Source organism: Rhyacophila brunnea, unplaced genomic scaffold, assembly GCF_057557595.1.
Source record: "Rhyacophila brunnea isolate RB1 unplaced genomic scaffold, BYU_Rbru_1.0 scaffold_24, whole genome shotgun sequence".
NCBI classification, from domain to species: Eukaryota; Metazoa; Arthropoda; class Insecta; order Trichoptera; family Rhyacophilidae; genus Rhyacophila; species Rhyacophila brunnea.
Genome location: NW_028232904.1, coordinates 17881833 through 17903028, shown reverse-complemented (window position 1 = coordinate 17903028; position 21196 = coordinate 17881833). Strand labels below are relative to the sequence as shown.

The window sequence follows — 21196 nt, the reverse complement described above, 5'->3', positions numbered from 1 at the left end:
ACTCAAGTTTCCTAAATAGGTCCTCAAGAGTAGCGGTGAATAGTTTAGGTGAAATGGTATCACCTTGCCGGACACCTTTGTTAATGGGGAATTTACACAACCGTTTGTGGAGTTTCACGCATGCTGTGGCATCACTGTATATACTGTTCAATATGTTTATGTAGCGTCTGGAAATTCCTTGGTTGCTAAGGGCGTCTATAATTGAGAATTTTTTGATGGAATCAAACGCCTTTTCATAGTCTATTAAGCCAAGATATAATGGCAGTTTGTATTCCTGGTAGAGCGCTACCAGGAAAATTAACAATATAACGATATAGAATTTAATATTGTATACATACATATTATATAATTAAAAATAATAATGAAATAGAACAGTAGTCTATACTTTTATATAAAAATAAATGTTTGTTTGTCCCGCATGCGTTCCTATACCATTCATCCGATTGCGATAAAACTTTGGTGAGCTATTATGCGCACACCCGCGAAGGTTTTTAAATTGGAAAAACCATATTCTTCTTCTTCTTCTTCATTCTAACTTATTTTATTCGTATGATTCCTATACCATTCATCCAATTGCGATGAAACTTTCGTCAGTTACTGTGCGCACACCCGCAGAGGTTTCTGAATTAGTACGACCATCTTCTTCTTCTTCTTCTATTCTATCTTCTTGTATGCGTGTGCGTTCCTTTACCATTCATCCGATTGCGAAGAAACTTTCGTCAGTTACTGTGCGCACACCCGCGAAGGTTTCCGAAATAGTACAACTATCTCCTTCTTCTTCTTTTATTCTGTCTTCTTCTATTTGTATGCGTTCCTATACCCTTCATCCGATTGCAGTGAAACTTTGGTGAATTCTTGTACGCACGCCCGCAAAGGTTTCTGAATGAGTACAACCATATGCTTCTTCTTCTTCTATTCGTATGCCCGTAGTACCTGGCATGCGTTGCAATGCCACTCAAAGAAATAAAGTGTTTGTGTGTTAATTCTCTTTATTGAAGTGCTTTTGGATACACAATATTTTTTGTTTTTCCGTGTGGTGCATACACGAATAAATCAGGTTTTCCAACGCATGAGCAGGCCACATGCAGCAGTCCATGTGAGAAGCATGGATTTGGTATAGGAACGCATACGAATAGAATTAGATAGAATAGAATAAGTTAAAATAGAAGAAGAAAAAGAAGAAGATGGTTCTACTAATTCAAAAACTTTAGCAGGCGTGCGCAGAATAACTCACCAAAGTTTCATTGCAATCGGTTGAATGGTATAGGAACGCATACGAATAGAATAAGATAGAATAGAAGAAGAAGAATAAGATGGTTGTACTAATTCAAAAACCTTTGCGGGTGTGAGCACAGCAACTGACGAAAGTTTCATCGCAATCGAATGAATGGTATAGCAACGCATACGAATAGAAGATAGAATAGAAGAAGAAGAAGATTGTTGTACTAATTCAGAAACCTTCACGGGCGTGTGCACAACAACTCACCAAAGTTTCATCGCAATCGGATTAATGGTATAGGAACGCATACGAATAGAAGAAGATGGAATAGAAGAAGAAAAAGATGGTTGTACTAATTCAAAAAAAAATGTGGGTGTGCGCACAACAACTGACGAAAGTTTCATCGCAATCGGATGAATGGTATAGGAACCATACGAATAAATTAAGATAGAGTGAAGAAGAAGAAGAAGATGATTTTTCTAATTCAGAAACCTTGGCAGGTATGCACACAATAACTCATCAAAGTTTTATCGTAATCGGATGAATGGTATTGTGGGTATAGTGTACATATAATTATTTATATTCTAGTTAGTGGCTGTCTCTACTTTATATTTTGTTATTATGTATTTTTAAATATTTGTATAGAAAATAATAAGTTGGTAAACCCGGTCCTGATAATTAATAAAATATGTGAAAAAATTATTAAGTCAATAGGTACATATTTAACGTTTTCAATGGTAAACTGTAATTATTTTAAACAAGTAATTTTATAATCAACAATAGGGACAGTATGACGAGACACCACTGTATTATTGGACAAATAACACTCAGAAATTATCACCGTTTTTTGGCGTTCGATATTAACTTCCCATGTTTCTTTTCTTTGTAAACGCTTCATTGTTTCATTGGGCTTACGTTTCGACACATTGATCAGTTCAACATTCATTATAGATATTGAAAAATACTATTAACCTACAGAGCGATCAACACGAAGTCACTTTAATTTTGTTCAGGCAGACATATTGAAATCCGTATCACATGACCATTAGAGCAGCCGCTGATTGGCTTATTCATTTTAGGGGGATTTGAAATTCACACGCCAACTGTTTTAGGGGGTTTTGAAATTAAGCCTAATTTTGGATAATTGACGGTTTTAGGCCTTTTTGAAATTACTTATAACTTTGGCCAACATGTAATGGACAAAAACATATCTCTAAATATATATTATCTAACTCAAAATTTTAGGAAAACCGTTTTAGGGGCTTTTGAAACTAGGCGCTGCACATCCTGACACAATATAGATAGTTAAAATTTGTCATTACTCAAGTAATAAATTATGTGTTTGAATGAAAAATATTGAACGGTGCAAAGAAGTCATCTTTTATGGAAATTATTAAAATTATTCTTAGTTACCTACCTTTCTATTAAATTAAATTGATTCAGGTTTCAATATGGTACTTGAATACCAATTCAAATCAATGGCTGCCCCCTTTGTTAGACATAATAATTATTATAGTTACCACACGGAGCCTCCAAGAATCGTTATCCCTCGCCAGTCTTTTTGTGTCTTCTTAGGTCATGCCAGCACCCATAGCTCCACCGTATACACCCTGTAGATGGTATTTAGCAATACCTAGTAATTTTTTTAAAACAGTACCTCCCCCATACCTACCACTTTTCTGTATGTGCACCTGGTCTGAATTGATATAGTATGATTAAATTATTAATGTAAATAATTTACTGCTGAGAAGGCGTCATAATTAAGCAAAGCACCAAAAACAAAGAGCTATGGTGGAGATGTGGAGAGCAACATTCCGTCTAATTTTTATATTGTGTGTGCGGATCATCAACGCATCTGAGCAGGGTTGGTGTCATCCGGTCCGGTAAATTTACACTCCGCTCCCCCCACAAACACACACATACAATTTTTCATTAAAACTTATATTTTTTAATTCATTAATTTCAGTGATTTTATATAATAATAACACTAACAACGATAATTTTTGAAGTAAATAAAAAAAAAGGAAATAAAGAAAAAAGTATTTGTTAATTTATAAAAATGTGTTTCTTTTCACCCTGACGAATACAACAAATATTTTTCTTCTTAATTTTCTTTCTTTCTTTTTAATGATCGCATTTGAAATGTCAAATTCACTCCTTTTTGAAATTTTTATGGAACAAGTTTTCTATGATAATTAATTAAAACAATATGTATAATATATAATTGTGCAAGCAATCGTATCGACCACTTGAATTATTGTTTGTTACGTACATTGAACACACATGTAGTTATATTTACAAAAAATTAGTTTTGTATTATAAGTAAAAAACACTGCTATTTGGCACGAACACTTCAATAATTATAAATGTGCTGTTTTTTCAATAAGGACTACTATGGGACTGTACTGACAATATTTCTTGCAAGTTGAAATATGTCAAAGACTAAGAAATGTAGATGCAGAGGCACATAGGTGGTCATTGATAAACACTAAAATACGTATCTTCTTTTCGTATACTTTGGCGCGCGATAGAACGGGACGGATATAGTGATCCTGCTCGACGTAAAATTTCACTTGCGTGCTCGCGTTAGTCACACTTGACCTTCGCCTTCCAAGAAATGAGTCGAAAAATTGTACATGTGATGGTTTCGAGCAAAACTAAAATCTGGCAAAGGAAGCTTTCTTTTACAATATTTTTGTGTGAGGACTGTGCGGGGATGAAAACATGTGTGCGGACACATTTTGGAAGGTCCTTTACAGGGAATATTGGTGGAGAGGCCTTCATAAGAAGTGGAATGATTTCAGAAACTGGCAGTAACGTTCCTGAGCAAAGTGCCGCCCTTATGCAAATTTACCACTCCCTTTCATTTTTAGTCACAAAATATAAGAAAATTTCTTAGGTTAAGCGCCGCTTTGGTGGGCTTTATGCCTTAGTTCAATGAAAACATATATGTTTGACTCACAAAGTTAAGTGTGCAATATTTATATCGGATTTTAACAGTCTACCTCCACCCTTCACCACTGGTTTATTATTTATGATTAATTTACAATATTGAAAATAACTACTATTTTTGAGTAAACGACACAAAACACAATATAAAAATAATTCTGAAAAAAGTGTGGAACATTCAGAACTGCAACATTTTTGAGAGGCCTTGGCTTCATTATGACCACATAATTCATTGGGTACGAGTAGTTGTTTTCTAAAATCGATCCAGTTTCTTCACTGACAAACACTGATGTTATATTTATTCCTTCCGGATTGTTTGCAGACATGATTTCTGAAACAAAACAAATATACAAAAATGATTATTGTATTACAGTAAAACAACTTAGTCAAAGATTCTTCGGCTTCTTTGAACCATTATCCAGATTCGGATGATAGTTTTGACGATAGGTTTATAGCTCTAAATAGCTGTCAATATAAATTACTTGTTTATTACCTGTATGCCACCTGCCAATTCATCATCACCCTGTCTCTCTCTCTCGAATACGTTTATGTATATGACTTCTCTCATTTTACTCCTTTTGTTATTGTGCTTGATTCTTTGTCTGTGACTTAATACCCCGTTTACACGTGCATGGATTTACTGCTGACAGTATGTATTATCGCGGCCATAACAAGAAAATGTATGTGTAAACATGTATATTTATTTAAAAAAAGACACTTTGAGCACATAACAAATTATTAATTCAGGATGTTCACAACATGACTTTTAGAATAAAAAGTACAAGTAAATCAATTAGAGAAAAAACAAGGTAGAGAAAAAAAATCAAAACAAAAATTAATTTTATAGAAAAGAAATAAAATAAAAAAAAAACAATAATTCAAAAAAAATACAAATTAAACAATAAAATAGTATTTTAAAAACAGAATACATAATGCATCACTATCTACATCTCTAGGGAGTGCATTGACCAGCCGCACAGCCCTCGCTATTAGTGCCTGGTGAGCCTGACATGAGGAAACAGCTTTCACCCAAAATAGGTCATGGCTGCGCGACCACGCTTGTAATTGAAGGGTGCATAAAAATTCAAATTTTCTAGAATATCTGGATTGGAAACTATACCACATGAGAGCAGGGAAAAATGATTTAAGAGCAGAAGTGACCTATGAGCTTCAAGAGAATGAAAGGCGAGCATGCCTTGAAGAAAGTTAGTCGGAAAATACACGTTTCAGAAACTGTCAAAGGGAAAATAATTATAAACTTTAAAATATAGATGTCGAAGAATTTTTTTCTGAGCCCGCTCTAAAATAAGCTTACAGGAAACCTCATAAACAGTCCAGATAATGGACCCATACTCAAGAATACTCCGTACTAACGACACATAGAGTGTACGTAAAACAGTTGGATTCTTGAATGGCTTGGCTTGTCTCATGACGAATCCTAGAAGCTTGCTCGCACGCAATGCCGTAGAAGTAATATGTGAGCGAAATGATAGTGCGTGCATGAATCAAAAAAGTTCGGAAGCTTCTGAATTTTCATGCAACAGTTGGGATTTTTTCGATCTGTGCCTGTGCAGTAGAACGATAGAGGCAAACCTACTAAAAAACGAACTACACCGCGGAGGTTAACCGATTTTTACGACCTGTCAAATAGTACCATAAAATGACAACATCGTATATCGTTTACTCTTGAAGAATGAGACTGGAGAGACAGTCAGCACTTTTACGTGTAACCAGTTATTGTCACAATAGTTTAAAATACACACTATTGCAGCCAGTAAATCCATTAAACACATCCTTCATCTTCTTCGATGGCGCTACAGCTCAAGTCGAGCCCTGGCCTCCTCCACCGCCGTCCTCCAGCTGGAACGGTCCTCCGCACGTCTTTTCCAGTTCATGATTTTTAGTAGCTGGTTGGCATCTTTTGTAATGTTGTCACCCCATCGTGTGCGTGGCTTTCCCACTGGCCCCTTCCCCCCTGGATTTCCTTCGAGGATCCTCTTCGGTATCCGTGACTCAGGCATGCGCTGGACATGGCCTGCCCAGTTCAGCCTCTGGAGTTTTATGAAGGTGGAGAGTTTTGAATCTTAGTATAAGCGGTATAGTTTCGTGTTGTACCTAATTCTCCACTCCCCACCATCATTCATGGGTCCGTATATCATCCTCAGGATCTTTCTCTCAAAGCAATCCACCATTTCAGCTGCTTTCATTTTTATCGTCCATGACTCGCACCCGTATGCAACGACTGTGCATATGACGGTTTTATAGAGCCGGGTCTTAGTTTTTCTGTGGACATTTTCTGGATTTAACACATCCACAGGCGCTATAATGCATCAACCTGGCGGAGTCTTTGTAGAGTCTCCTGAACTCGTTCAAACGGTGACCGGTTAGTTGATGGTTCTTTTTCATCCATAATAATTCTATTTTTTGATTGTGTATTGGATAACACACTGACTTCTTATCTAAACGCCACTTTATTGATTTTTTAACACTTTCACATTGATTTCTCTACTCCTGAAATGTCTTGAATCATGTATATTCTTATAGATATTGTAATAATCAAACCATTTTCCACTTTCAAAACATTTTCAAAATTGTGTGTTCCTATCAGACATCACATTTTTATACGTTTCCGTCAATCTGTGACAAATCAATAATTGTAATGTTGTTTAATACTTTTTATATAATCGATATGCTAGTACTGCACTGTGTGTATCTGTCAAACTATTATGAGAGTATCCTATCATTTATTTTCTTTCATAACCAAATAATAATTACAAGATAAAAAGAACTTTTTATATACAACGTTTTTAAATTTTCTGTTGAATCATATAAACTTGACTTGACTAGATAAAACGATCAAAAAAATTTATATTTGATAGAAATAATACTGAAATGTCATTTTGACACTCATATTGATTTCCATAGTAACGCACGTATATATTAATAATTTTGTTGCTAGGCCCCCAGACCCATAGACACCAATAATAGTGGATTGGATTACGGATTTTATCCGAAATAACTTTTCATACAAAACAGAATTAACTGAAAATGAATTTAATTCTACTTAAAGATGGCTAAAAGTATTAAAAAAATGCATTGGCATCGTGTTCTGATATATTCTAAAAGTTTTAAATGTCTAGCTAGTCGGCAAGCTAGTTAAAAATTGATTGCAAGATTTGTACCGGACAAACAATCACCGGACAAACAAGAATACGACCTAATAAAAATGTTGTAAAAATAAATGATTCCATTGTTTTCGTGTTGGCTTATTTTTCAATTTTAGAATTTGCATTTTATGTGTAGGTATCTTTTCTATCACCTTACCCATTTAATAAGTTTTTTCCCTATCTCTCTCTCTTATACATATACACCTGTTACATTAAATCAGGACACATATAAGGTAATTATCAAAGCTACCAAAACCATAACAGTTAATTGGATAATTCCCATTACCTAATTCATTGGAGTTTACATTTTGGACAATCGCACCATCAAATTTGGCATCTTGGGCATTCCTCAGTTTCATGTCAAAAGTACAATTGTATCTTAAAATAAAGAAAAACAAAATATGAAAATTAAAATAGGACCTAACTAACAACATACATTCTTTATAACCGTGTGAAATATTATAAGTTTATTATGTTATTTGAACTTTGCCTTGAATGTAAGGCAAGAGGTTTTCACTATACAGTAAAAAATATCTTTGAAAAAGGACCTATAACATTTGGGAAACAATGATCTAAACCAGGGGGGGGCAAACTTTTTGGATGGAGGGCCAAGTTCAAGAATTCAAAATGAGCGGCGGGCCGCAAGTAAAATACCATTTTTAGATATACACTATTTATTATCACGAAAAATAAACATTACAAAAAAAAAATAATGTGAAGAATGAAACTGTTGTACATTTTTTTTTATTCAGGTGTTAATTTTGTAGTTGATATTCTCAAACTGCTTGTAAATGGGCATCGGAGATATTTGATCGTAAAGAATTTTTATTGAGGTTGATGATTGAAAATGTTTGTTCACATATATAGGTTGATCCAAAAATAACGGACATTTTTCTTGCCTAATCCTTAAGTTGGTTGAATTTGTCTGAATTAAGGGCATTGTAAAATTTGGAGATTTCTTCACGACAATGCAATTATCTTAAATCAGTGTCACACTGCAGATCAATAATCTCAAGTTGTAGCTCTGTCGGCACACTATCAATATCTATTGAAATTGATGTTCAACGTAGAAAATAGTGGTTACATAGTATGAGACGAGACGCAAGGAAGACGTACTGAGATAATACATTTACGAAACAACAAATTCTTCAAATTTTAATCTATTGTCAATATTTTTTAAAAAATTATAAAAAATTTATTCGTAATCAGAAGTAGAATTAATGATCGCGGACCGCAAAAAAATACCCGGTGGGCCACATGCGGCCCGCAGGCTGCTGTTTGCCCCCCCCTGATCTAAACAGTATATATTTTATTTATTTAAGAAAACAAAACATTGAGGACATAACTAATCAAAATTCAGGATGTTCACACCATGAGATTTACCTTATAACAAAATATTACTCTCACAAGACAAGAGAGAAGAAGAAAATAATAATAATAGAAAACATAAATAATTTTGTAGAATAAAATAAAGTACATCATTGAAAATTTCTGTCTTGCATCCCTCGCTAATGCTAATGGTGCCTGATAGGTTTTACTCGAGGAAACAGTTCTGACCCAGAAAAAGTCATGATAAATTTAAATTCTCTAGGATGCAAGGATTAGAAACCATCCCTTGCGATAACAGACAAAAATGTTTCAAAAGAAGAAATGACCTACGAGATTCAAGAGAGTGAAAAGTGAGCATGCCTCGTAGAAAGGCAGTCGGAAAGTAATCGTTTGACGAATAATTATTAAAAGGAAAATAGTTATATGTTTTAAAATAAAGACATCAAAGAAATTTCTTCTGGACGTGCTCTAAAATAGCTTGTTGGAAACTTCGTAAGGACTCCAGATAATAGAACCATATTCAAGAATACTACGGACTAAAGAGAAGTAGAGTGTACGTATGACATTAGGATTCTTGGATGGTTTGGCTTGTCGCATGATGTATCCTGGAAGCTTACTTATTATATTATAGGTATGCGGTGTTTATTATGTTCAAAATCCATGCCACGTCATAATTTAAAATTTTTTAAAATTAATTATGCGTTAATTTTCATTAACATCAATAATAATAATGCGTTAATTTTCATTGTTTCTTTTGAAACACAAGCTTCATTATTAAAGATGGGAAAACTGGTCGATTTTGAAGACTAAGTATACTTACTACCAGTATAAACAAATCGAATCGAATTGAAATCGAAAATCCTCTCTTGTCTCTGACGCCGAACGAACAGCATCGACCGAAAAATCGCTCTCTTCAATTGGACGCCGGACAGCTAGCATCGCCTCTGCTCGCCTCGGACGCGAAGCCAAGCCAGCATCTTCACTTATCCAGCAAAAAATACCGCGTCGGCGCCAAGCAAGCATCCTAAGCTAAAAGCATTCCAGCCCAGCCAGCATTTCGGCCTATCTGAATAGTCTTGATAATGGTGTTACAACCGAAATAGCTATCGACAAACCTTTTAAAAACCTGTAGAATTTAATATTAATTATATTTTCATTTCTTGTAAAATGGAATTCTACCAAGTAAATGCTAACTCAATTAATTGACTTAACTAGCTTAAACGATCAAAAAAATTTGTACTTGATAGAAATAATACTGAAATGTCATTTTGACATGTCATATTGATTTCCTTAGTAACGCACGTATATATTTATAATTTAGTTGCTAAGACCCCAGACCCTAGCAACCAATAATGGTGTCGAAATAACTTTTCATACAAAACAGAATTAACTGAAAATTAAGTCAATTCTACTTAAAGATGGCTAAAAGTATTATAAAAATACATTGGCATCGTGTTCTGATATATTCTAAAAGTTTCAAATGTCTAACAAGTCGGGAAGTTAGCTAAAAATCGATTGCAAGATTTGTACCGGATAAACAACCACCGGACAAACAAGAATACGAGCTAAGAAAAACGTGGTAATAAGAAAAGAAATAAAATAAAATAACAAAAATAAAAGTAGATGGAAGCACACAGAGTGAACTTTGATTATGCAACAATATTCACTGTGCATGAAACACGGGTTAGGTTAGGTTATGACTTTATACCTAGCGTAATATTTTACAAATTTTAATATATCATTGCTAGAAGTCATATCTTATGGATACTGAAAAATAAGGGTTAAAAAGACATATCAAACCTGGCGAGCAAAACGATCCACTTGCCGGTGTAATTAGACACAGGTGGCGGACTCTGGAGGGGCATGCAGCCGTCTTTTGGAATGCCGGGAATCAACATGCCACGGATGCCATCTGATGGCACCAGATTACCAACACTCGCCGGCGTATCAGGGAACTCCTGCATCTATAACAGAATCAGATAGAATAACATATTAATTTGCTGCAATCGAAGAGCAAAAGACGTTATAATAAATTATAATTTATTTTATAATATTGACTGTTTGTGTAAATGTAAAATAGTATTGAAAATATTCGTCTCTGTTCTGGCAGAACACACTAACTGGAGAATACTAGTTTTGAGTAATTTGTCATTGAAGTTGTTAAAATGTTTGAAATGGTCTATCATGTGAGTTTATTAAGTAATCGTAAAAAGGATGACTTTAAAATAAAGACTGTTTATTTATTAAGAAGGTTTCCAGACGGTAAAGTTTGAAATAAGGAACATTTTGGTATAACTAACTCAATATGTCATTTTTTCGAATTAGTGTCTTCTGCCAAAACAGTGACGATATATAGTTGTAGTAACCTGTGGCGGCTCATTAGTCTTGAAAGTGGAGGCTCACATTATTTACCTACTAAATGGTGAATATTTATTAAAACAATAAATTTGTGCACACTAAACTTTATCAGTCATACTCAATTGATTTCATTGAATCAAGAATTCAAATTACAGATGGTGCTGGTTACTTTTTACAACGTTTTTATTAGGTTGTATTCTTGTTTGTGCGGTAGTTGTTTATCCAGTACAAATCTTGCAATCGATTTTTAACTAACTGCCCGACTAGTTAGACATTTGAAACTTTTAGAATATATCAGAACACGATGCCAATGCATTCTTTTAATACTTTTAGCCATCTTTAAGTAGAATAATTCTGTCTTGTACGAAAAGTTATTTCGGAAGAAATCCGTAAAAAGTAAAACACTATTATTGATTGCTAGGGGTCTGGGGTCCTAGCAACTAAATTATTAATATACATACGTGCGTTACTATGGAAATCAATATGAAATGTCAAAATTAAATTTCAGTACCTATTCTATATTTATTCAGTAAATACTTAATATTTTTCTATCAAGTACAAAATCTTTTGATCGTTTAAGCTAGTCAAGTCAAGTTTATATGATTCAACAGAAAATTTAAAAACGTTGTACATAAAAAGTTCTTTTTATCTTGTAATTATTAAAATTCAATTAAATCATGTGGTTACATGTAAATAATTGTTCATAAATCATTCCACCTTAGCACAGTTTGCTGTGAGCTTTCTTGAGCGGAAAGAGACGACTGTATACTATGCTCTGATTTTGGCAAAATTCATGAATTCAAGAATGAAATTTTATCTCAAAAACAAAAACAGTGATGGACTTATCGGCATTTGAAACTAACTGTCAAGTAGTTTAATAAGTAGTATAACAAACTTATCGGTCTTTGTTTCTCAACACTAGCGAACGTAATACATTAGAATGAATCGAACATACTTTTGTCTTTTCTTCATCTAATAAACAAGTGGTTATTAAAATTAAATCAAAAAATATTAACATGGTTTGGTAACTTTAAAAGGTTTTTTAGGTAAGTGATAGTAGAAAAAGATACACAAATTAATGTAAAAAAGAAATTAATTACCGTCTTTGCTCCTAAGCAGAGCATATGAACCTCCACAGAGTGAAGGTTATATTAACAGACCCTTTTTTTCGAGGAATGGTTATTAGCCATTCGCCCAACCCATTGGGACCTTGCACTGGATCAAGCATACATTGAAAAAACAACATACTCTTTTACACAAATGTACCTATTATGTATAATAATGACATTTATTTACCATCAATAATGTAATCACAATATATTTTTTTAAATAAACGTAGGCCGAGTAATTTTTAACAGAAAATTTTTTCATAAAAAAATCTTATTAAAAAACTATTATTTAAAACGTGGGAAGTTTACAATCACACAGATTTTATTTTGTTCAGGTAATTTTGTCAGAAAAAAAAGTACGGATATAACTAAAATGAAAACAATTGTTTAATTCGAGAAAAATTCTCAATCACCCAGTATTTGCCAACATTTAATGCAAAATAGTCGTATTTCAAATACCTTTCCCGATGATCCACGTTCTTTTTCCATAATTCCTAATTGATGACTCGTTTCCTTGATGTATTTCCTTCCACTTTAGCAACATTCTGGGTAAAATCAGACATTATTTCGTTGTATTTCTTCTAAAAACTTGAGACACTTTTGATAACGCGAACTGCTACAACGGCCATGTTGATTTTTGCAAAGGCTCGATACTAATTGGCTGTCTACAAGGTCGCATGGACTCATCGGCCCTTGGAACAAACCGCACCGTGGACTTATCGCCGATAGGAATTCATCGTGATTTTGAAACTCTCTTTTCACATGAATTTATCGCCGTTAAGAACTGATTAACATTTTATTATTGTGGAGCGCTGCTGGTACAAAAAAATGGCATCATTATCTCAATTTTGACTAAAAGTGGACTTATCGTATATAGGAACTATACGACTCATATAAAGGTTGGACAGTCTTTAATATACGACCATATATTTCCGATATAACATTTTACAGTGAAGTTGTGATACAGCGAACTGCATACGTACAAATTTCCGGACACAAGTTTAGGTACATATTATGGTGTTGGTTAGTTTTAAAAATTCAATTAAACCCTGCGAAAACCTAGCCATAATAGATAATAATCAAAAAATACTCGTCTATCTATAAACTTATTTTTGTATAACTATATATTTATGCCATTAAATCATACATAATTTTAGATATTTTATAGATAATAATATTTTTCATCTATTATGGTTTGGTTTAAACAAGGCTTAATGAATTATAAAAAACTAATCAACAATACCTATGTGTAATAAGTACTTATGCTTAATTCAATGAAAACAAATAAGTATGATTGAAAGTGTCCACAATTTTGTCGTATCGCCCAAAATATACCAAAACTATTGTGGATTACTGTAGTTAAATTAGTATGTTGCTATGGTATAAAAGATGTGGCTGGCACTTAAGTTATTCATGTATATGTTACGCCGAATATGTGAAATTGCATATTACATGAAATCGGAAAAATTTTGCCTATATTATGAAAAATGCAAGCCTGTTGCCTTATTCATGAATTAGGCAAAATATCTGCCGAGTGCGTGAATTCGGCAGTAATTTTTCTGCCTAGTTCATGCATTGGGAAAATTAGATAGTGGCGCGCCGGTGGTGTTTTTTTGCAACTAAACCAAATTTGTCAAATGCTCATGCATTGGTCAAAATAGATAGTGGCAACTAATCAAACTAACCAAATGTGTCAAATGTCATTGATTATATAAAAATATACCAATCAATAACTACAATGACATTCATTTCCATTTTCTATGCCCAAAAAAAGTCTAGAACTATAATCTGATAACGGAAGAATTTTATTAAAAGGTATTTTCGCGATTTGATTCGTGCTTGGTTATCAATTGTACAATGTTCGATTGTTTGTTTGTGATAGTATGATTTGATAGTTTGTTGACAGTAAGTTGTTAGCTAACCTCAAAATGGACATTCAGTTGAATTCAGAATTACATAACCTAACCTAACCTTATAATATTATTATGTTATAACTCCAATTATAGTCCAATTATAACTAATAAAACCATCCGTATTAAATTTACTTTTTCTACTGTCATGTTGACAGTTTAAGAATTCCATAGGTAACCTGCCGAATTCACGCACTCGGCAGATAATTTGCCTAATTCATGAATAAGGCAACGGGCTTGCATTTTTCATGAAATAGGCAAAATTTTGCCGATTTCATGTAATACGCAATTTCACACATTCGGTGTAACATATAGAATTAATATAGAAAAGCAATACTTACAAGTCTGGGCATCTGCATTGTGTAGACCTGGATGTCTCCCTTGGCCATGGTGCTGAGGATAAAGAAGACCACTGCCACGGTAGTCACCGAAATGCAGAAGCTACCAGCCATCGTGTTCTCACTTAAACTTCACTCGTAGTGCCGCGAAATCCACTTATCTTGTTATGCACTCATATATTCTAAAACCAATTGTGTAGTGATGAGATTAATAATTTATTAATTTATCTTAGCAAGTGCTCTAATACAGAGCTTCCCAACTTGTGTGTCTCAGGTTTTATTTTATGTATGTAAAATAAAAGTAAAATAAGTCGGATGCGGTGCGATTTTCAGGGTGTATAAAAAGACAATTCGTCACGATGAGTAGATAAGCAGCCAATAATACTACACTTCAGCATTATTATTTGGTTGAAAAATCATGTTAAATTTGTGTAAAACCAGTTAAGGCTCAATTACATTGAGCTTCTTTACGAGCTGTGTATTGGCGAATTTACAATCTGCCTGTAAAGTCACCCAGTGTAATCATCGAACAAGCTAATAAGCAGGTTGTAAACACTCTACCGAGAAAAGTTGAAAGCCGGTCAACTTTAAGCCTCAATTACATTGAGCTTCTTTACGAGCTGTTTATTGGCGAATTTAATAGCGGGCGATTCAGCTACTGCGATTATGATGATGACACACAAAACTTTCCATTCACTGAGAAGTCACAAGCCAGCGACTATTTTGACGGAACGTAGTTCGTTTTTTTACCGGGAGGTTGGTTCTGCGCTCTACTGCGCAGACGCAGTAGGCCCATACGCCGGCGTGTAGCGTGTAAAGTTGATCGGCTTTCAACTTTTCTCGGTAGAGTGTTTACAACCTGCTTATTAGCTTGTTCGATGATTACACTGGGCGACTTTACAGGCAGATTGTAAATTCGCCAATAAACAGCTCGTAAAGAAGCTCAAGTAATTGAGGCTTTATACGCTACACACCGGCGTGTGGACCTACTGCGTCTGCGCAGTAGAGCGCAGTAGCAACCTCCCGGTAAAAAAACGAACTACGTTCTGTCAAAATAGTCGCTGGCTTGTGGCTTATCAGCGAATGGAAAGTTTTGTATGTAATCATCAAATCGCAGTAGCTGAATTGCCCGCTTTTAAATTCGCCAATAAACAACTCGTAAAGATGCTCAATGTAATTGAGGCTTTATACGCTACACACCGGCGTGTGGACCTACTGCGTCTGCGCAGTAGAGCGCAGTAGCAACCTCCCGGTAAAAAAACGAACTACGTTCTGTCAAAATAGTCGCTGGCTTGTGGCTTATCAGCGAATGGAAAGTTTTGTATGTAATCATCAAATCGCAGTAGCTGAATCGCCCGCTTTTAAATTCGCCAATAAACAACTCGTAAAGAAGCTCAATGTAATTGAGGCTTTATACGCTACACACCGGCGTGTGGACCTACTGCGTCTGCGCAGTAGAGCGCAGTAGCAACCTCCCGGTAAAAAAACGAACTACGTTCTGTCAAAGTTGTCGCTGGCTTGTGGCTTATCAGCGAATGGAAAGTTTTGTATGTAATCATCAAATCGCAGTAGCTGAATCGCCCGCTTTTAAATTCACCAATAAACAACTCGTAAAGAAGCTTAATGTAATTGAGGCTTTATAACTTACTGCACTCAAGTAAGTAATCACAATGCACATAAAAAATGGCGGCCGTTGTGTATGTAAGAAAATCGGAATGGCAACTGAGCAATCTTAATATTTGTGGAATATACTTTAGTATGCTTCATGCGCTTGCAAAATAATCTCAAATGTCATACCTAACAGAATTAATAATGTATAAGACACTTTCTATTTTGATCCAAACTCTACAGAATTGCCCTTGAGAATTGAAAATATGATTTTTTTATATGTGGTCCGGAATTGTTGGTCTACTAGCAATATACAAAGGTCGCCGACAATGCTTGTGTCAAATGTAAATGGTCTCTAAATTAAATTTAAATCATAAACACGGTCGACGTGAAGACAGAATGGGGTGACCAAAAAATAATATCTTCTAATATAGGTAGGTACGTAAATGTTACTAAATTCAATTTGTTAATCAACTGTTTGGGAGAAAGTATTGCAACCAATATGATGGTGACATTTTCAATTATGTGGTTGCCACAATATAAACTTAATAATATATTAATAACTTTTTAACCTGAAATTGTCCGAGAATTAAACATACGAAGGATGTTGAAATGCATATCTACCTACATTTTTATTTCATGTGCTATCCAAAAAACATTAATAATGAATAGTGTTTATTTGTAATGTTTAGGACCTACGTATTAAAAATAATAGGTATTGTTTAATTCTAATGCATATTTTTTAAAACGTAGAATTTAGTGTCTGCCTATTATAAAAAGAAAGTGACTTTTTATTGACTGCGCAACTTCACTTTTATACTAGTGAAACAAGTGGTAGGTAGAACCATTATTGCATGTAAAGGCAATGGGCGAAATAATTTATATCATGAGTGCCTAAAAATAATTATTAACATACAGTCACTAGATACATTATTTTTTTATTAGACCATCCGACTGGCGGGCGACGCCAGGGCTGTCGACGCAATTAATTATATTGTACTTTTTAAATTTTATTTATAATATATTTTATTCAAGTTTTGTGCATCTAATGCCGGGTCCACACTGGCAACATGTCGCGCGACAACCTCGATAAATTTTACGATAATTATCATAATGGCTTAAGAAATTTTACGATAATTATCATACTTATCGTAAAATTTAACGAGGTTGCCGGCGACATGTTGCCAATGTGGACCCTGCATAATATCCACTGTGGTTCACGTAGTGGAATGGACCTGTTGTTTCTGGGGTCAACTAATTCAAGAAGTAAACACCCATGATAGAATTTTTCTAGTTTTAGTTGCATTATATTCCAAAACTCATTTTGGATTTTATAAATGGAAATTTCTTGGTGTACATAGTAAACAAACCTACGAATAAAAAAAGACAGGAAGGAACATACTGATTCATCGCCATAAAAACTGGCAACCAAATTCGCCATTTTGGAAAGCGATGACTTTGCGAAAACAAATATCGTGTGGTCTGCACGTGTGCGGTAAACTTAAATAGGTAATTTTGTGTATTTTATGTTTGTGTATCATGCATTGTTGGCCATATTTTCCGGTCTTTCTTGATTGCCGTGACACAATATGTTCCTTCCAGTCTTTTTTATTCATAGAAAAAAACAGTATGTTGTATTAGTTATATAACGTATTATGAATCTGTAATAAAATAATACACAATTAAAATATTTTCAAATTGAAAAAAACACATTTTCATAGCTTTGAGCCGTGCTCACTCATGAATGTCGAATATTCTTCATTTAGGTAAGTATATACAAATTTTGATGTTATCTTGAAAATTAAACAGGTATCTGACCTTTTCACTATATTATACATGTACCTACATGCAAATGTATTGTTTTCAAATAATTGATATGGATTATATATCATCGTATTATTTTCTCGAAATCATAAACATACTATAATAGTATTTGAGTATCAACCTACGCTCAATTTGAATTAGGTAATAATAATACTATGACGAAATTAACATTTTAAAAATATTAATGGATATAATATTTTGACAGCCCTGTTTTCTGATCGGCGGACACGTGCAGTTGTTTATCAAATAATAATGTGTAAGACGGCCGACAATGCCAATAATATATATTTTTTTTTAAATAAAATCTCCGATGATTAGTGGTTTTTGCGAAAATATCGATTTAAATTAACGTCCTAACGACGCCGATGTCCTTTTGATACTAGATTATATTTCAATCTCCTCCTCTTGAGCCCCCTCTTAGTCGAAAAATAATATTTTGAAAATTTTGGCAAGCGCACGTAAAAAGGTTCGCCTACCCTGATCTAGACCAAAAATTACGTTATGATCTACAGACGAAAAACATCACGCTGAAAATCTTGCAAATATTCTAATTCATGGTAATTGCCAATTCAATGTAAAGTTGGGAAGCCCTGCTCTGCCTGGCTCTAGCAAATCTTAGCAATAATTATTGGTCTACCATTATTTTATGTGACTTTATGTTGAAACATACCTAGCATAAATAGTATAATATGTAATATGAATGATTAATTTGCAATTATAATTAATTATACATAAGATGATGTATAAAACTATGAGATCAATCAAGGTTAGCCAAGTGGTAAACATATCCTATAATAATAATATAATGTAACAAGTTTATATTAAATAGCAGCGCAATGGCTTGGAATGAATGAGTTTATAGGTATTTAATTATCATTATGCAATGACTTTAATATAAGTAGGTACTTAAGTGCTTTTATGGATGTTATTTTTAATAAAGCTTTAGTTAGGTCAATGATTGTAACGCTATGTTTTACTTGGCTTGTTTCTAGAATTAATGTAAGTATAAAAAAAATGCAGGATTTTATTTATATTAAATTTTGTTGAAGTTGCAAAAGGGTGACTATAAATTTTCACACATCTAAACTTACGGGCTAGAAATTTTTGTCTTGTAATCGATCTGCTCATGTCTGCATGAATCCGCCCAATGATGGTTCAGGCCTCGTGGCCTTGGATCCTCTGAGGATGCCATGGTTTAGGCGGTATCAACAGTGCTGGGTCACAGAAACATGTATTTTTAAGGTTGGTTTTCTGTGGTAATCAGGAATGTTTTTTAATTTTAATTTGTTGAGAATTAACAAATATTTTACTAAAATTTCAAAACATATTATACTTAATTTGATTTACCATAGAAAGCCAAATGTACAATTAATAACTGCACTGTACAGTATCAGAGTGGGCCAAAGGCACTTTTCAGCATTTTTTTTTATATTCTAATGCCGAAAAATTCTTTATGTCAATATCTCACTCTTATAATTTTCGTGCATCAAAACTAGCCAGAACCTATGCTAAATCGACTATTAAAATGTGCATGAATATTAAAAACGGCCAAAGGATTGACGAGCCAATCACAGGCCTAAAAATATACGAAATCTAATATGGCCGCCATTAAAAATTGTTGGTAAGTCGATAATAATTGAGGTATTTAGAGCTAATAACGGATTATGTTTTATGCAACAGCACCTGTCCTGATCCAGATTTTCCTCTGATTAGCGAGGGACAAAACATCGAGAGCATTGACAGCTTCAAATACCTGGGGGTAGGTATACAATATGGGAAATGGCATTTTGCAGAGAGAACTCGCTTTTCGAATGAGAATGCTGGAGCAACATTCAACTCGATGCGAAGTGTCTGGGACTCACGACTGTACTCGGTCAAAACCAAATGCCGCCTATTCGACGCTTGCATTCTGACGGTGCTGCTTTACGGTAGCGGATCATGGCACCTTACGAAGGCTCAGAGCAACCGTATACTGAACTTAGAAAACAGAATTTGACTGTGTTTAGGAAAAAGGGCGTAACCCTCGATTTTTCCAAAAGTGCTTTCATTAGATATTAACAATGTAAGTATACAACTAAATACACATTCTGTAAAAAGGAAGTAAGCCGTAAATGCTGAATTATTATCTAAATTCAGGTTTTATTTGAGCTTTAATTCTGTTTTAATTTAAGAAAAAAAGCATTTACACTCAATTTTAATGATTTTTCTCTAATAACTTCTTTAATTATTATTAAATCGAAAAAATATTACACCAAATCAGCAATCATCATGCAACCAATGTCTGTGCCTACTTTTTTTTTAATATTGAACCAAAATCGTTCAAGAAACGTTTTTTGCCCCTCCTGTAAAATTTGTTCTGTGAGGGTTACGGATACTGGGTGTGTGGTGGTTTGACTTTAGGAGCAACGATGAGATAAGAGGACGCAGCCTCTCATCACGCTGAGAGTGAAGAGGCGACGTTGAACGTGTGCCAGAAAACTTCAGTCTGGCTTGCCTGTTCTTCAAGTCAACCGGATTCCGGCATCCTGAAAGGCCGCTAAATACTATCTATAGAGTGTATACGGCGAAGCTGCGGGATGCTGGTTTGACCTGAAACGATACAAGAAGACTGGCGAGCGACAGGGGGATTCTTGGAGGCGCCTCGTGGTGTCCATAATATGCTCCAACTAAGGGGCGGATATGGCCAAACAGAAAAAGAAAAGAAAAAAAAATCATGCACAATATAAACAAACAAACTTTCAAATTGCAATAATTACTCCATAACATGATTTCGAGACTTACCAACTTTTGGCAGTAACCCCTAATTTTAGGTTTGTCATAAACTGCTGTAAATGTTAATAGTATAATATTATTACCTTCTTAAAACAATATCGTGTTGATGTCAACCTTATAGAAATAAATTAATTTGATACACCGAAAACACTAATCATTGATTAACAAAAATATTGATGTCCATACGTTTGGGTTGTTTTTAGGTTATCACTCGGTCACAGTCATAGGTCATAGCACACCATGTTTAATATTAAATTAGAAATTATAAAATCATAAACAAACTTCGTAAACACTTGAGAGACATCCAACAACATTTTGCGCTATAAGTCATAAAATAGGTACTCTAATATTTTTGTTGTAAGAGATTTTGAATTTTTTAGAATTGTACATATTTTCAAACAAGTTAACGCTTAAAACAATAATTAACAATGCCTGAACAAAAACGAACCATAAATGTGAATGAGAAAGCATTCGGCACGCTTATATCTCCACAAGATGCGTTAGAGAAGGGGTAGTCAACCTTGTTATACCTACCGCCCACTTTTGTATCTCTGTTAGTAGTAAAATTTTCTAACCGCCCACCAGTTCCACAGTAATGGTGATTTATAAAGTA

General features: G+C 34.2%; 1 protein-coding gene across 4 annotated transcripts; it reads right to left on the bottom strand.

The window, feature by feature from the left end:
* Positions 1-4119: 4119 nt before the first annotated feature.
* On the bottom strand, positions 4120-20735 carry LOC147069134 (E3 ubiquitin-protein ligase RNF13-like). Of its 4 annotated transcripts, XM_085951227.1 has the most exons (5): positions 20667-20735; positions 14383-14561; positions 10465-10628; positions 7622-7713; positions 4120-4499 (listed from the first exon to the last, which is right to left on the bottom strand). In XM_085951227.1, the coding sequence occupies exons 2-5, from the start codon at positions 14491-14493 to the stop codon at positions 4258-4260; spliced, it is 609 nt and encodes a 202-aa protein (XP_085807353.1). In that variant the 5' UTR covers positions 14494-14561; positions 20667-20735; the 3' UTR covers positions 4120-4257. The 4 variants fall into 4 exon arrangements, with proteins under 4 accessions (XP_085807353.1, XP_085807354.1, XP_085807356.1 ...); XM_085951228.1 differs by lacking the exon at positions 20667-20735 and having other exon boundaries at positions 14383-14580; XM_085951229.1 differs by lacking the exon at positions 7622-7713 and having other exon boundaries at positions 4304-4499; positions 20667-20695.
* Positions 20736-21196: the final 461 nt, after the last annotated feature.